This window comes from Brassica napus, chromosome C9 (genome assembly GCF_020379485.1).
Source record: "Brassica napus cultivar Da-Ae chromosome C9, Da-Ae, whole genome shotgun sequence".
Classification (NCBI taxonomy): domain Eukaryota; kingdom Viridiplantae; phylum Streptophyta; class Magnoliopsida; order Brassicales; family Brassicaceae; genus Brassica; species Brassica napus.
Window position 1 is genome coordinate 7,967,872 of NC_063452.1, and position 15,466 is coordinate 7,983,337.

At 30.4% G+C, this 15,466-nt stretch overlaps 2 protein-coding genes across 2 annotated transcripts; both read right to left on the reverse strand.

Moving 5' to 3' along the window:
* Window positions 1-3,732: 3,732 nt before the first annotated feature.
* On the reverse strand, window positions 3,733-5,365 carry LOC106411146 (leucine-rich repeat receptor-like serine/threonine-protein kinase SKM1). The gene has a single exon (XM_013851840.3). It carries the CDS (start codon window positions 5,087-5,089, stop codon window positions 3,926-3,928), a length of 1,164 nt encoding a protein of 387 aa, XP_013707294.1. The 5' UTR covers window positions 5,090-5,365; the 3' UTR covers window positions 3,733-3,925.
* A 2,886-nt stretch (window positions 5,366-8,251) lies between these two features.
* On the reverse strand, window positions 8,252-10,730 carry LOC106409706 (fucosyltransferase 6). The gene is made up of 2 exons (XM_013850279.3): window positions 10,592-10,730; window positions 8,252-10,496 (listed from the first exon to the last, which is right to left on the reverse strand). The coding sequence occupies exons 1-2, from the start codon at window positions 10,698-10,700 to the stop codon at window positions 9,046-9,048; spliced, it is 1,560 nt and encodes a 519-aa protein (XP_013705733.1). The 5' UTR covers window positions 10,701-10,730; the 3' UTR covers window positions 8,252-9,045.
* Between the last annotated feature and the right edge of the window lie 4,736 nt (window positions 10,731-15,466).

Consider the following 15,466-nt stretch of genomic DNA (forward strand, 5'->3'; position numbering starts at 1 on the left):
TAAAAATTGCACATAAAATCAAAAATGCGCGAATCATCTTTCTTGAAATGAAAAACCGGAGGAGAGCGATTTGAAATTTTTGAGAGAAGAGGAAATGTTTTGGATGATGAAATGAAGTGAAAATGAGTTGTATTTATGGATGAAAATCACTGTTCATGACCGTTTGAGAAAGGGAAATTATTTGAAAAATTTTCTTTGTGACCGTTGGTGTTAAATCGAGTGCACCAAAAATCAGTCTGAAAATATTGTATTAAACTGTCAATCAAATCTATAAAATTTCATAAAAATTAGTAAAGGTAAAAATTATGGCAACAAATCATGCGACGGCTCAGCCGGTCAATGCAAAGTAATAAATAAATTATACGGCGGCTCGGCCGACCAATTAACAATAAACAGAATATAAGGCGGCTCGGCCGACCAATTAACAATAAACAGAATATAAGGCGGCTCGGCCGACCAATTAACAATAAACAGAATATAAGGCGGCTCGGCCGACCAATAAATTAATTAAATTATTAATAAATAATATAGGCGGTATTCCGGCCATTATAACATAATATAAATAATAGTACAGGCGGTATACCGACCATTATAGCAGGGAATATATGATACAATAAATTTTACCGAATTGCAGAACGATCGTGCTGATAACGTGTTATAAAAAGAACTGAAATTTTATTGTATCGCAGGAATTTAAACAAAGCAAAATTTTATACCCGTACGAAGAAGATAACAATGGAATAGAGAGAGATTTTATTATAAGGGAGAAGAGATTGTGTTTTTGAGATGATGTTACAATCGATCGAAATGATCGATTTATATAGAAGTGAAAAAGTTAAAGTTACAGTGCGAGCATAGTGACAGTGGGCTCCACACTTATTATATTTACTCGTTATTCGGTGCTGTCATTTTTTACTTTTGATTACGTTCATAACAAATCGTTAGTAGTCATTTATCAAATAATAAAAACTGTGGATTCATATTGGGTATCATAACACTACGTTATCCATATAGTAGAAATACATAAATTTATTGATTTAAATAGGGAAAAACTAAAATGTATCAAAATTGATTCTATTAGTATATATATTTTAAAGTTTGAAAAATGATTAGATGTTTTTTCATACCTAATACTAGTATATGTTTAAAACAATAATCGTTGACCAAAAAAACAATAATTAGAAGAACAAATACTTACAAAGTAGTATTACTTTTAGTCTTAATAGTTAATACACCAAAAACAAATAGAATCAAAATTCATTTTATTACTATAAATCTATTTGTTGCTAAAAAAAATACTATAAATCTTTAATTTTGAAAATAGTTAGAATATCTTCCATACTTAACGTAGATTTTAAACCTTGTTAGAAAAAAAAACTTATATAGAAAAACTACTATTAAATTTCTAATCTGTGAAAATAAATTTTAACTTATATACAGAATTGTCGTCGTAAATTTTTATAAGCTTGATCTTTGGACTAAAATTTATAAAGCAATAATTATTCATGACACAATCAAATTTTAAATCTTACTAGATTTGGATCCGCACAACCGTGCGGGTATTAATTTTCATGTTTATATATATTTTACATAATTAGAATATATTTTTTAAGCTACTTATATATTTAAATGTTTATATATAATTATTTTAAATATAATAATTTGATAGTTTTCATGCTGTAAGTTAACTGACTATTTCAAATCATCACATATATTTGATATTTTTATTATACATATTTTAAAATTATTTTTTATTCAATTATTATGATCCCGATCCGTAATTTAAAGTGCTAGATTTTTTTTATCAATATTTTTTTATGTTTATTCATTTAAGATAATAACTATATATATATAATTTTAAGATAAGTTAATTTTATACATGATTATCTAATTTACTAATGTCAACCCGTTCTAATAACATATTATATTTCTAGCAAAAAATTTTGATGTTTGTGAAAATAAAATATATTAATTTATCAGTTTAAAATAATTTTATCATATTTAGTTAAATACAATGTTTTATTTAAAAATGATAGATATAACTATAAAATAGTAAAATTAGTGAAAATATTTATATACAATTTTTGATAATTAAGATATTGTTATAATGTTTTTCAACACATTTGTTAAGAAAAATAAATAAATATATTTATATTTTAAATTAAAAGATATCAACTTATATTATGATTTAAGTAGTTAAAAGATTATATATTAGTATTAAAGAAATACATTTAATAAAAAAATTAAATGATGATTCAAATAAAAATATCACAAATGAATCAAGGTGAGTTTGTTAACAAATCCGGGTTATATTAAGAATTATATATTATTAATTCATATTATTAGTAATAAAAGGATGATAACTGATTTATATTGAGAGTCCATTTTAAAAAAAAATCACACATGAATCAAAGTCGTGACTTTTTTCATGTGTGATTTTTTAATTTGACCATCAATTAGAAATCTTATTAAATATATTTTATTAAGATTAATAATACATAGAATCTTTAAAATACTAACAAATTTGTTTTAATAGATTTTTACAAGATCATCATTTTTGAAATTATATTTAAATATTTTCACTAATTTCGAAATTATTTTGACATATTATTATACATTAATATATTCAGTTATCGTTTATAAAATGAAAAAAAAAAATTCTATAATATTTTATCTATTATATAATCATAATTAATCATATTAGAAAAAAATTAATTGATCTAACTATAATAAAATTGTATTAAATTTATAAATTTATATATTTTATATATTTTATTTTCGTAGGTATAAAACATTTATGATCAAAAATAAAGTATAATACATTGGTAAGATGGGTTAACATTAGCAAACTATATAATGCATGTATAAAAGATAACTTGTCTTTCTTTAAAGCTAATAATGTAAAATTTTTGTAACTACTTTAATCATAATATATTTTCATTTTTATTTTAAATATAATATATATTTATATATTATATTTTAAAAATTCTAATAAATTCGTGTATAAATATTTTAACCATAACTTAATGTATTTTAAGTTATCGTTTATAAAATAAAAAATAAATAAATTATATCTTATTTTATCTATTTTATAGTCATGATTATGTTAAAATACAATTATTATAATTAAATAAATATGATAAAAGTATATTCAATTGATAAATTTAAAAAAAATTATTTTCATAAATATAAATTATTTATTTTAAAATTAAGATATGATAATAGAACGGTTTAAATAGTAAACTATATAATACATGTCTAAAAATTAATATATTTTATATTTTTATATATACAATAATATATTATCTAAAATGAATAACCATAAAAAGTATTGGTAAAAAGAAATCTAGTTTCGAAAGACGAATCAAAATTTAGCATAAATTAAATACAAAATAATTTTCAAATATATTTTCTCATGAATATATTAATTTGCTTAATAACTAAATGCAAATATAGTAAGATAAATATATAATAAGAAGTGATAAATACATACGGTTTTAAACAATTGATTAATTATAACATGTAAATTATAAAATTATTGTATTTGAAATAGTTATATAAATATTTAAGTATACGATTCACATTAAAAATATATACCATTTATGTTCTAAAATAATAATTTATGTATAGAAAATAATAATTTATGTTTAGAAAAGTGAAAACAAATATCCGGTTGAGCGGATGGAAATCTAATTTGTATTATATTTCAAAATAAAAATGAAACAAACAGGCTAAAAAATCTCGTTCTTTATTTTTTATACATTAGATTGTGTACTTTCAACGCAGTTTTTACTTTCTGCCAACATCCGAAGATCTCGATGAATAAATATTTTAGTACTATTTCTTCAAGACTATAGAGTAAACTCAATAAAAGACCATTATTTTACAAATCACTGACACAAAAAGGTGACCGACACCGACAAAACTATGACTTTGGTTTCCCACCATAAGCCTGCTTGCAGATGGAAAATGGTTTCTGCGATGGAGCACACATCTTCGCTTTCCCTGGACATCCCTGCAGACAATTATTCCCCAAACTCCCCATCACTTCCGTCTCCGGTTTAACGAATCTCGCCGGCGCTTTCCCGGTTAAGTAATTCCCGTCGAGGAAAAGCCGTCTCAACGTCTTGCTCCGTTCGTATTCCGCCGGGATCGCTCCGTGAAGCATGTTGTACCTCAAAGACAACGAAGAAAGTCTCGGGTACGCCGCGAGACTCGCCGGAGCGGTCCCGGCGATTCGGTTAAACCCGAGCTCCACCGCCACGAGGTCGCTTTCTCCGGCGAGCTTCTTAGGAGGAAGGACTTCGATGCCCGTGATGCTGTTGTTCGCTAGATCGACTTGTTGGATAGATTGCAGATTGAAGAACCAAGCTCCGAGTGTTCCGGTGAACGAGTTCTCAGCGAGTTCGACTACTTCAAGCTGAGTCGACTCGGTGAACGACTCTTTTGAGATGGGTCCCGATAAAGAGTTCGCCTTTAGAGCAAGGTCGATGAGGCTCTGCGGGAGCTTTGGGATCGAGCCGGTGAGCTTGTTGTAGCTAAGATCGAGCTGTCTCAGATTCGAGAGCGAGCTAAGTGATTTCGGAAGCGACCCGGTTAGCGAGTTACGCGAGATGTCGATCGACTCGGCTGAGCTGAGCCGAGTTACCGATTCGGGCAAGGACCCAGAGAACGAGTTTGACCGGAGAGTTAGTGTCTGGAGGCTGACGAGGGAGGAGATGGAAGATGGTATTGAGCCGTAGAAGTTGTTGTCGGCGAGATCGAGCGTGAGTAGCTGCGTGAGACCAGAGATGAGCGGCGTGAGACGACCCGTGTACCCGACCGGGTCGAGAGTGAGTTGGGTCACACGTGTGGAGTCGGACGAGCAAGTGATGCCGCACGTGAAATGAGTTCGACGTGGTGTGGCGCATGGGTCGGAGGCAGTAAAGTCCCAGCTTGCGAGACAGGACCATGGAGGGATTGAGTTGGGTTTCACGGAGGCTTTGAAGGCTTTTAAAGCTGACACGTCGGATGCTGATGTCAGTGCATCGGTGGAGATGATGGAAAGGGAGAAGAGGAGAGGAAGAAGGAAGGAAATGGACAAAGTCATTGTTTTGGTTTGAAGTGTTTTGTGTGAATGAATGATGTCAAGTGTTAAAAGAGTGTTGCTATCTTTATATAAAAGCAAGCAATTCTACGTGGTGGAGGTCGGCTTTGCCTTTTAGTCGCCTCTCTCCATACGTACAAGGTTAAGACATAAATCAAATGTTTGAAGAAAGTTAATTAACATGTTGTTAGCCTGAGAAAGTTATTGATTAAGTTTTGGAACTTTTGGTGAACTGTAAAAAAGTGTCTGAAACTTTTGGTTAACCAAAAAAAGAAATGTTTCAATAATTGTTAGTAGGAATTAATGGTCTAACTACCATATTTTATAATGATAAGGCTAAGTTTGTTGCCACATCCTGTGATTTCTGAGCAAATAATCTTGTATTAAGAAGATTATGTTCTTGGAGTTGTTATGTTAGCGACAAAGATAGATGCGACAAACGCCGTCTGACTATGAATATGAATATGAATATGAATACGCATAAAGACACAGTGTTCTTTGGACTAATCCAAAAACGCCTTTGTGCTTATTATTCTATGTTACAACTATATAGTTTATGATCATCGCTCATTTTCCATTATTTCTTAACTCAAAAGGATATGAAAAATATAATAGTAGAAAATTGGATAAGACCGAAATACTTGGACTTACGAATGATTGGGACATGGCTGGAGGGCACTTACAAAAGCTACTTTCTTGTTTATTTATTTTCAGGTTCCTTAGAAAAAAATCATTTCAAAAAGCTAGTGTTTCCCTCTTTGATAATTCTTGCTTTCAGGTTGTTAGGCCAAAATCTACAACCCAGCTCCAAAACGCTATTTTAACGTTATTTTAACACTAAAACTTTCTCCAATCTAACTGCAAAAATCACACCATTTTAGTGTCACACTATAATTTTACACCAAATTTGGTGACACTATTTACTACACTATAACACTATTCACTTATTTTATTAATAAATTGTACAATTAAATAAATGACAAATAAAAAGTTAAATACATATAATATTATAAAATAATTTTTAGTATGGAATTTAGTGTTGTGGTTGGAAAACAATATTTTTTTTAGTGTTGAAACTACACCAAAATAATGTAGTTTTGACACTAAAATAGTGTTATAGGTTGGAGATGCTCTTAGCCAACTTCATTGAGAACGATTACACTAGGACTTCAACTGTGACCTATCTAAAAATAATAATTAGAAAATGTAATATTCTTCAAAATCAAAATTTATATTATTTAGATGATTTTTTTTTTGTTACTGATTAGTCCAAGTTCTAATCAGACAAAGAGTTATTCTGAATAAAACATTTGTCTGACTATGTCTGGTGTAGATGAGATTTAGATGAAGTTTATCTTAAAAATTAAGATAGTTTTAGTTCATTTTCGGAATTTATTCCTCTAAATTTATAGTTTGTAATATTAACATTTCTTATAAATTTCATTTCCAAGAGAAAATGTCTCTTTTTATTTATTGAGTTTGTTTCAAAAAAATCATTCTAAAATTATTTATAAAAATTATATTCATTTCTTAAAAATAAAATTATATATATATATTAAATTAGTATATACATCTCATTCGAGAGATTTCCTCATTCGAGGGTTACAAGTATAATAATGGATGAGCACATGATAGGCATATGACCAAACTACTTCCTAGGCCTACATTGGATTGAGATCCCTTTAGCCTCCGAGAGAGAACAAGAAAAGCTTTCCTCCCAAAGACTCTTTGATGTATATAGACTTATTTGTGAGTAATTTTTGGAAAATGTGCCAAGTTCTGGTGAGGGGCTATATTCATAGATGATAGATGGAAACTCTTATCTGCATATGAAGTGTTTAGATCACAAAAAGTGTAAAACGAGCAGGATTTTTTTTTTTGAAAAAGTAAAACGAGCAGGGTTGGAACTCTTATTTTCTAATTATTGAATATTTTAGAGTGTCAGATCTTTGTGGCCTTCTCTTACTTATCTTCCTCTCGAGGATATTCCCCCTTCTTTATAAAGAGAAGCTTATGTGCTTTCCCACAAATTGGATGTATTCCATTTTGAAATATACCCTAGAATAGCAATAAAAAAGTTTTGGTCACAAATATAGATTTTAATGATTAAAATGGCCAAAATATTTCATTAAAGAGGTAAATATACATTTATACCACTAGGATTAACTAATCCAAACCTTAGGGTTTAAAGTTAAGGGGTGGAGATTTGGGATTGGAGTTTAAAATTTTATAAAATAAAAAATAAATATTGAAAATTTGAAAAAAAAAATTTAAAAATAGTTTCAAAAAGTATTTTCGAATTACAAAAAGAAAATTTGAAAAAAAAATAAAAACAAAATTTAAATTTTTTTTTTGAAAGTTCGAATTTGAAAATATATAATCTTAAACTATATAAAATTTTTATTTTTTTATTTTTTATTTTTTTATTTTTTTATATATCTAGTATATTAAGATCTTTTTACCTATTAAATGAAACATTTTAGTCATTTTTCTCCTTGTGATCTATTTTTGTGACCAAAACTTGGAAATAGTCTATTTAAAAGAATTGTCCTTCCATTTTCCCATCAGTCTCATATTGCTGACTTGGATAATCATATCCAAAAAATTAGCGGTGAACCTTCTATCTCCCAAGCTCGTCTGTTGTGCCATGCGGCTAGCCTTGTTGTATCGGACTTGGCTCCTCCCAGTCATGTAGCGCACATGGATTCCAAATAAAATCCGTCCCAAAAATTGATGCCGGCTCCATGGCTTGAGTCGACTCATATCATGGATGTCGTGCACCAATCTTGAGAAAAGATGGCATCCTGCAACATTTGCTTCGTTTACCTGTAGGATGATTTTTGAATGATTCTTATTAGGAAAAGGAAATATAACGTATTGTTGTAATCTATATTATACAATATTCTTATTAGATTAGGGTTATGATATCATCCTTGTATAAAATACATGACTTCGTATCACGTTAATAATTATAGATATTAGCATTAAGTAATAATTCTTGGAGAAATTTTATTAAAATTTGTGATATGTGTATCACGTTAGTGGTAGTGTATTTGGAGTGAACCCATCGTACCTAGCTCGGTACAACTAGATACCTTTCTATAGCATGTGTGGGCAAAAATCAAACCCGCACAAAGACTGACACTCGTGCTCGTGAACCTAGATAGGCAGAGAAATAACAAACAAGGAAACCCTCTTCTTCCCCTTCATGAAGGGATCAAGCATTCTTTTGGACCGGTTTGCAATGGTGTTTGCAATGGTACGTTGAGGCTTAGCTGGTTGCACTTGTTCGTGAAGCCTTCAAGTTTGAGTTAGTTGGTCGGTTGGTTGAATAGAACCTCTACGGACTGGTTAAAGATTTTGTGCATGTCTATTGTTCCAAACCGGGTCCTTGGAGCTTGTTTCATGGTTGGGATTTGGGTGGTATGGTCGAAATTGGTTTCGGATTTTATATCATTCTCTCCTTCTTGAGAAAATTTTATCCCAGGGTTTTATTTATTGTTGAGCCGGGTCTGATGTGGTTGTGGAAACACCATTATAGGTCTTGAGAACATAACAGAGAGAATCATTCTTTGTTCAGGTATAAATTAACTTTCTCATCACAAAGCAACTCATTTTTATAGAATTAACGGGGCTAGTTAGAATGTAAAAAACGATTGCAATATACTCACCAATGGTCAATGCTACCTACTGTCTTAAATGACACATAAAGTAACCTCCAGAAAACCTCATTGATAACTAAATGTTTGAATATGATTATAACATGTGCTGTTTATTAGTTGTTTATACCCAAGCAAACCTTGTAGACGTTTTGAACAACTAAATGTTTCTATGCATTGACATATGAAAACATAGTATACAGTTGTAAACTGTAAAGCGTAACATCTTCCACTGAACATCAATGATGATGATTATTATACAGGAGAACTAAAAGAGAGATAAAATTGCTTAAACAAGATCTACAATTCATCATATAGCTTGAGCCCGTCATCCACAAGATCCTCACAATGCTTAACAAAAGGAAAAATCTCCCCCGAGTTTTTTCCCCAGTCAGCTTCACATCCATGAAACGGAGGAGTAAGGTAACAAGGCTCCATCGACGTGGATCGAACACATGGAGGATCAGGAGTTGTAAGATCCCTTGGCTGAAAAAGTAACCATGGCTTTAATCCTCCAATACTATAAGCAGCATATCCAAACGTAGACCTTGCACTTGTGACAATCTTATCGGTTAGGCTCAGTAGATATATCTCAGCAAGCGCCTTTTGGTCATGAAGCTTCTTGTCTGTTTGCTGAAACCTTTCTCCACTTGGTTGATTGACTTCAACAACCTCTCCTGTCGAACTTGGTCGCTCCCAAAACATGCTCTTTAAGTTGTCAGAGTACTCTGGATACAAAGATGTGACAAGAACAGCTTTAACTTTTGTGATACTCGATGCGTTGACTTGTGGTCCTTCTTGTGAAGCCAACTCAGGCAAGAGTTTCTGTCTTTGCGTACAACCTACGATCTGGTCCATGACGTGCTGGAAATATCCAGCGTTCTTTCTGAAAACCCGTATTTGAATCCCGAGTGTCTCGTCCGCTCTGGATAAGTGAGCGTGGTAGTACCTTGTGACCATACCCCAAACTTGATTGGTCGGATGAAAAAGATACCGAGACAAAAGGTGGAAGACTGTATCTTTCTGCGGGAACAGCTTCGTTAGTTCGGGTCGGAAAGTTGGATTAAACCATAGAGACGGAACAAAGTAGACATTGGCTTGAATAATCAACCAAGGGACTTTGTTGATCAAACCTTGATCCTTTTCGCAGACGAACATCTTATCTTCATCCCTTGAATCATGGAGGTTATGAAGATATAGATGCTGCGGGATAGAAGTCGAGTTGATGGCGTGATTGTTCAGCATTGTTCCGTAACAACGAGAGTATCCCTTGTCGAACCGGTAAGTACCATTCATCAATGGGAAGTCAAGAGGAAGCAACCAAGAAGTACCTGGAAATGGCTCGCATAAGATATCACTAACATCCTTGCGGTTGTCAACGAGAATGATTCTCTCTGTTAAGAGAGCGTAGAGGAAGGCAGAAGCAATGGTAAGCATTCTGTTTCCAAGCCCGTAACCCGCGATCCACACAATGTATCTGCATTCACCGATGGAGTTGCCTTCTGCATAATTCTCATCACGAACAAGATTCTCTGTTGCTTCCTTGTAAGCTTTTGTGTCTGGACCGCAACGCTTGTGCAGCACCTCGTAGCTTCTAAGCTTAGAGACGAGATATTCTGAAGGCTTGTATGGCGAAGGCTGGCGATACAACGAAGATTTATGATACCTACTGAAGCAAGAACCTTCATCGAAATCGCCGGTTAAAAGTCCTCCCAACAGTTTATCCCTCGGTGTTTCGGATTCCTTTGAAACTGTGGAAAGAAAATGAAAATGTATAAAGTCAGAAGGACGATTCTTAGTTAATATATAAAACACAAAAGATGAATATATAGTTCTTTTTTCTTACCGGTGGATATAGCATCAAGAAGTTGGTTCTTGATGTTTTTTGAGGATGATAATAACATTATGGACAAAACTAGTACACAACTAAAGAGGAATGTTATCAGAATCTTCATCTTCAAACCCAAAGCCTGAAAAATTTACTGGAGATCTGAAATTTGTGATACATGTTGACATTAGTTGGATCGCTTATAATCAGGAGATGATTCAAAAAGTGTTTTATATATAGCGTGATTAGAACTCTTATTGTGATTTGAAGTTGAAGATACAGTATGACTTTGAATATGTTAATGGCGTGATAGTCAAGTTGTGCATGTGATTATCGACGAAAGTCCGAACGTGACTCATGTAGACATGTCTTGAACTCCGAATTCTTATATCGTATTAGTCTCTATAAAAACTTAGTTTACCAGTTTAACTTTATAGGGTCAATGAAATGTATTCAAATGAAACATATAATTTTCAATATTCAGTCTTCGATTAGTGAACCACTTGGAGAGGAAAAAAAGGTGGAGGAATGTGATATTTCTCTTTGCACAGTTAAAAACTTTTTTTTTTCAAAGTTGCACAGTTAGAAACACTTCTTTAATCTCAATATATAAGATATTTCTTAGAAATTTTTTTTTAGGAAACACTTCTTTAATCTCAGATGTTTCTCCCGGTCGCCTGAAATTCTAAGACTCCGATTTGCCCTTTTTGGGAAGAAAATTAATATATATATATATTTATAATTAAAAAATTATTTTTTCTTCATTTTTTTTTTGACAACAAGACATTCTCAGATGTTTCTCCCGTTCGTCTGAAATTCTAAGACTCCGATTTGCCCTTTTTGGTAAGAAAATTAATATATATATATTTATAATTAAAAAACTATTTTTCCTTCATTTTTTTTTGACAACAAGACATTCATAAACTCATATTGACTCTGTAAACCAAATCGGTAACTCCGCATCCATGTGAACGACGAAAGACGGTTGTTTCCTAGCACCGCGTGCTAAGCAATCCGCCCGTAGGTTCTCCGTCTGAAGTACATGAACGATGTCTGAGTTGAGGAAGCTTCTTTGTAAAAGCTTAATGTCTTCCAGATAACTTTCAAATGCTGGTCATTCTTCTGGTTTCGAAACCATCTTTACCAATTGAGAATAATCTGTTGCAAACATAACCTGAAACTGTCTTAAATTCTCCATACATTCCATTGCCCAAATCAAAGCTCCCACCTCCGAATGAAGAGGTGAAAGACATGCCCTTATATTTCTTGCCCCTAATAAACCATCAAAACCCGGTAAGGTGCTATACCAGCCTTGTCCTGAAAATAGTTCCTTATCTTTCCATGAACCATCTATGAAACACCATCTTCCTGAAGTCGCTAGTGTGGTCCGGTATGTACCTGATGTCCCCTCATTTGATCAGTGAGTACATGTGCCTCAGCCCAAAGTGTTGATTCTAATTCTGCTATTTTAAGTGTTTCCCTTGGATCAATATCCAGATTGCTAAACAATTTGTTATTCCGACCTTTCCGTATATACCATAATATCCATGCAAATTGGTGGTCATTCATCTTTGGATTGACTCTCCAAAAAAGTTGATCAATGTTAGCGAAAAAAGAACTATTAGGAAAAATATTGAGATTCAATGGTATCTTAGATAGTACCCACACTTGACGTGCTGGAGGACATTAAAAAAACACATGGTTTATTGATTCATCCAGATCTCCGCATCGAGCCCAACATATATCCCCTTGTATTCCTCTCGCTTTTAGGTTTTTCATTACCGCTATACAACCTGAAAGGAGTTGCCATAAAAAATGATTTATCTTCGGAGGGCACCGCACTTCCCAGCAGAAAGCTTTTAGTATATCCACTGTGGGTTCATAAAAATCTGGTGGTTTTTCCTTATCAGGATAGATCCGTTCCACTTGATACCCTGATTTTACCGAATATTTTCCATTGTTAGTGAAATGCCATTCATTCTCATCTTCCAACTGATTTCTACTTAATGAGATACTTTCAATAATATTTACGTCATGAGGATCCATCGAAGCCCTAATTTCTTGTAGGTTCCATGTTCGGGAAAACTATTTTTCCTTCTAATTTTATAAAATGTTTCTAAATATAATATCTATAATATTATTTAAGAAGCCAGTTTCCTATGTGTCGCTCTCACGTTAACTCTCACGATGGTTGATTACACTGATACCCTTAATGAATTAACTTACATTTAAAATACTATTATTTATTATTTTATTTAGTTTCTTTTTTAAAAAATTCCAATAATATACACATATAATAAAAGGGAAATTTTTTATAAAATTAAAAAAAAATTTTAAAAACGAAAATATATGTATATATAATATGATTTCATAAAAAAGGAAAATTCACAAAATAGTAATATTGCATTTAAAAAATATTTTTAGATAACATAAAATATAATTTTGAACTAATAAAATACTTTCTTTATATCTATATTTTATTAGATGAAAATTATAAATTTCTATATTTTCTTAGATGAAAATTATAAATTTCTATATAATGTGATTTCATTAAAATCAATTTACACAATAATCTTGATATTAGAAACATAAATATTATTTCTTTTAAAACATAATTTAAACAATACAAAAAAAATTCAAAGTAAGAAAAATATATTTATATACATATATATTTTCTTAGATGATTACATAAAATAATTAAGTAACATAAACTGATATATGTTTAACTGTCTAAAAATATTTTATAATTAGTAATATTGAAATGTTTTATTTATTTTTCATAAATTTAGTTGACTATAATATCTTTCAATTACAGCAAAAAATATCGATAAATTATATTTTACTTATATAATATTATTTTTAAATACAATCACAATTTTTTTACTGCTTATTTTTAAGAGATATTAAAACAAAAACTAAAAATAAAATTTTAAAATAAACATTGTTTGGTCAAATAGTTACAAAATAGTTTAATGAAGTAGATATATTATATTTTATCATTATTGAAGTTATTTTTTTCTTAATATTAAATATGCTTTTAAATTTTATGTTTTTATGTTTGTAGAACTTAATAGAACCATAATCAAAATACCAAAGCAAATCTTAATTCTCATTTTTAAGATTACTTAAAATAAATTTTAGTTTCCATTCAAAATCAAAGGCATAAAGTTATATAGAATTTTTAAAATATTTTAATTATTGTAGATATTGATATGTATACATGAGCTTTCAAAAACGTATTAGCTACTTACGCATGTAACTTCATATTGATCATCACTTTATTTTCTAATATTATTTTAAAAAACATCAACATGTAATTTGATAAATTTTATGAAAATACATGCACATTTAACTTAATTATAATAAAAAAATAATTATACTTTACTTTGAATTTGAAAGAATATACGTAACTCAACTCAAAACATATTAAAAATGAAAATAAAATATTAACCAACTGTTACAATTTAGTTCTTTTGTAAAATTTATATATATGCACGAGACTTCAGAATATTATCGTTTCGTTATATTAATTTATGTAATTTAGAATCTGACACTTTAGTTTATTTTTTTTATTTCATTCTAAGCACAATATATCTTAAGTTATCCATAATCTTCATAAAATATATTTACATGTTTAAGATAACAACCACCTAAATGCAAATAAGAAATTAATCAAAATTTTAATATATAGAATAAAAAATACTACAGTTGAATTCATATATGCAATCTAATTTACTCAAATCCCTTATATACTAAAGCACAAGTCACTCAAACAATCACTAGATCTTGACCCGCGCTACAAAGCGCGGGTATATTGTTTGTTTTGTTTTTTCGGTATATTTTTTATACATAGCTTAAAATGAATATCACCCCGTTCCTGGTTGAACAAAAAAAAAGAATATCACCCATTCCACATTCATAAAATCAGTTAAATGTAAAAAGTAGTTAAATGAAATAGGTATGTGTTTTGCTCGTAGGAAGCAACAAACATGTCAATATACAATTTAGTTATCAATATTTTTTAGTATATGAACTTTAAGATTTTTAAAATAATTTCAATGGGTTATTCGAACCAGAACTAAAATTTAAAAATATCTGAATGAGGCTAAAATATTAAACTCCGAAAACCCAAAATCCGAATTAGATCCTAACCAAATCGGAATGAGTACTCGAACGACCACCCCTAATTTCTGTATAAGATATTGTATAGGTTTAGACACATTTATCCAGAACCAAAAAACTAAAACCAAATGTAAACCTAATTCATAAATAATCAAGTGAATCATATATCTCTGGAACCAAAAAATTGAATTGAACGGAATCAAACCGCTAACCAAATAGGTATCCAAATTTTTTAAATGGAATTATATACCCACAAATATTAATTATACTTAATTTTTAAATAGTTAAATATACTAAAAATACTATTTATTAACAAAATTACCCGAATATTTTTATCCATAAATTTAAAATTATCTAAATTATTTGATATTTTTATTCAAACCGTCCGATATTTAAAGCTGGTATAATTATTTATTTATTTGTAAACATAGTTATTGATACTATGAATATAAATGTTATTAATTGTTATTGATAATGTATATACAGAATGGTATCAGGCATGCGAAAATCAAAGCATCTAATAGATGAATTGGTTGTTGTCAATGATTGTAGTCGAATACTTTTTCCACTCAAAGTAATGCATCCCGAAATGATAGGAAGTAAAAAGAAGAGGAGGTTATTTTTTTTCACTTTTTTTTTATCGGGAGGTTATAAAATACCAAGGGAAGAGGAGGTTATAATATATATATACATGTCATGGCAGTTAAATTTTTAAGAAAGTGGATTATAAATAATTGGATCAAACAAATATCAATTGGTCATACATGAGTT

What these genes read in the sequence shown, in the direction of transcription:
- LOC106411146 (XM_013851840.3), bottom strand. Translation starts at nt 5,089, where the DNA reads ATGACTTTGTCCATTTCCTTCCTTCTTCCTCTCCTCTTCTCCCTTTCC.
- LOC106409706 (XM_013850279.3), bottom strand. Translation starts at nt 10,700, where the DNA reads ATGAAGATTCTGATAACATTCCTCTTTAGTTGTGTACTAGTTTTGTCC. An exon ending in TCTTGATGCTATATCCACCG is followed by an intron (nt 10,497 to 10,591) that starts GTAAGAAAAAAG and finishes TTCTTTCCACAG; the next exon opens with TTTCAAAGGAATCCGAAACA.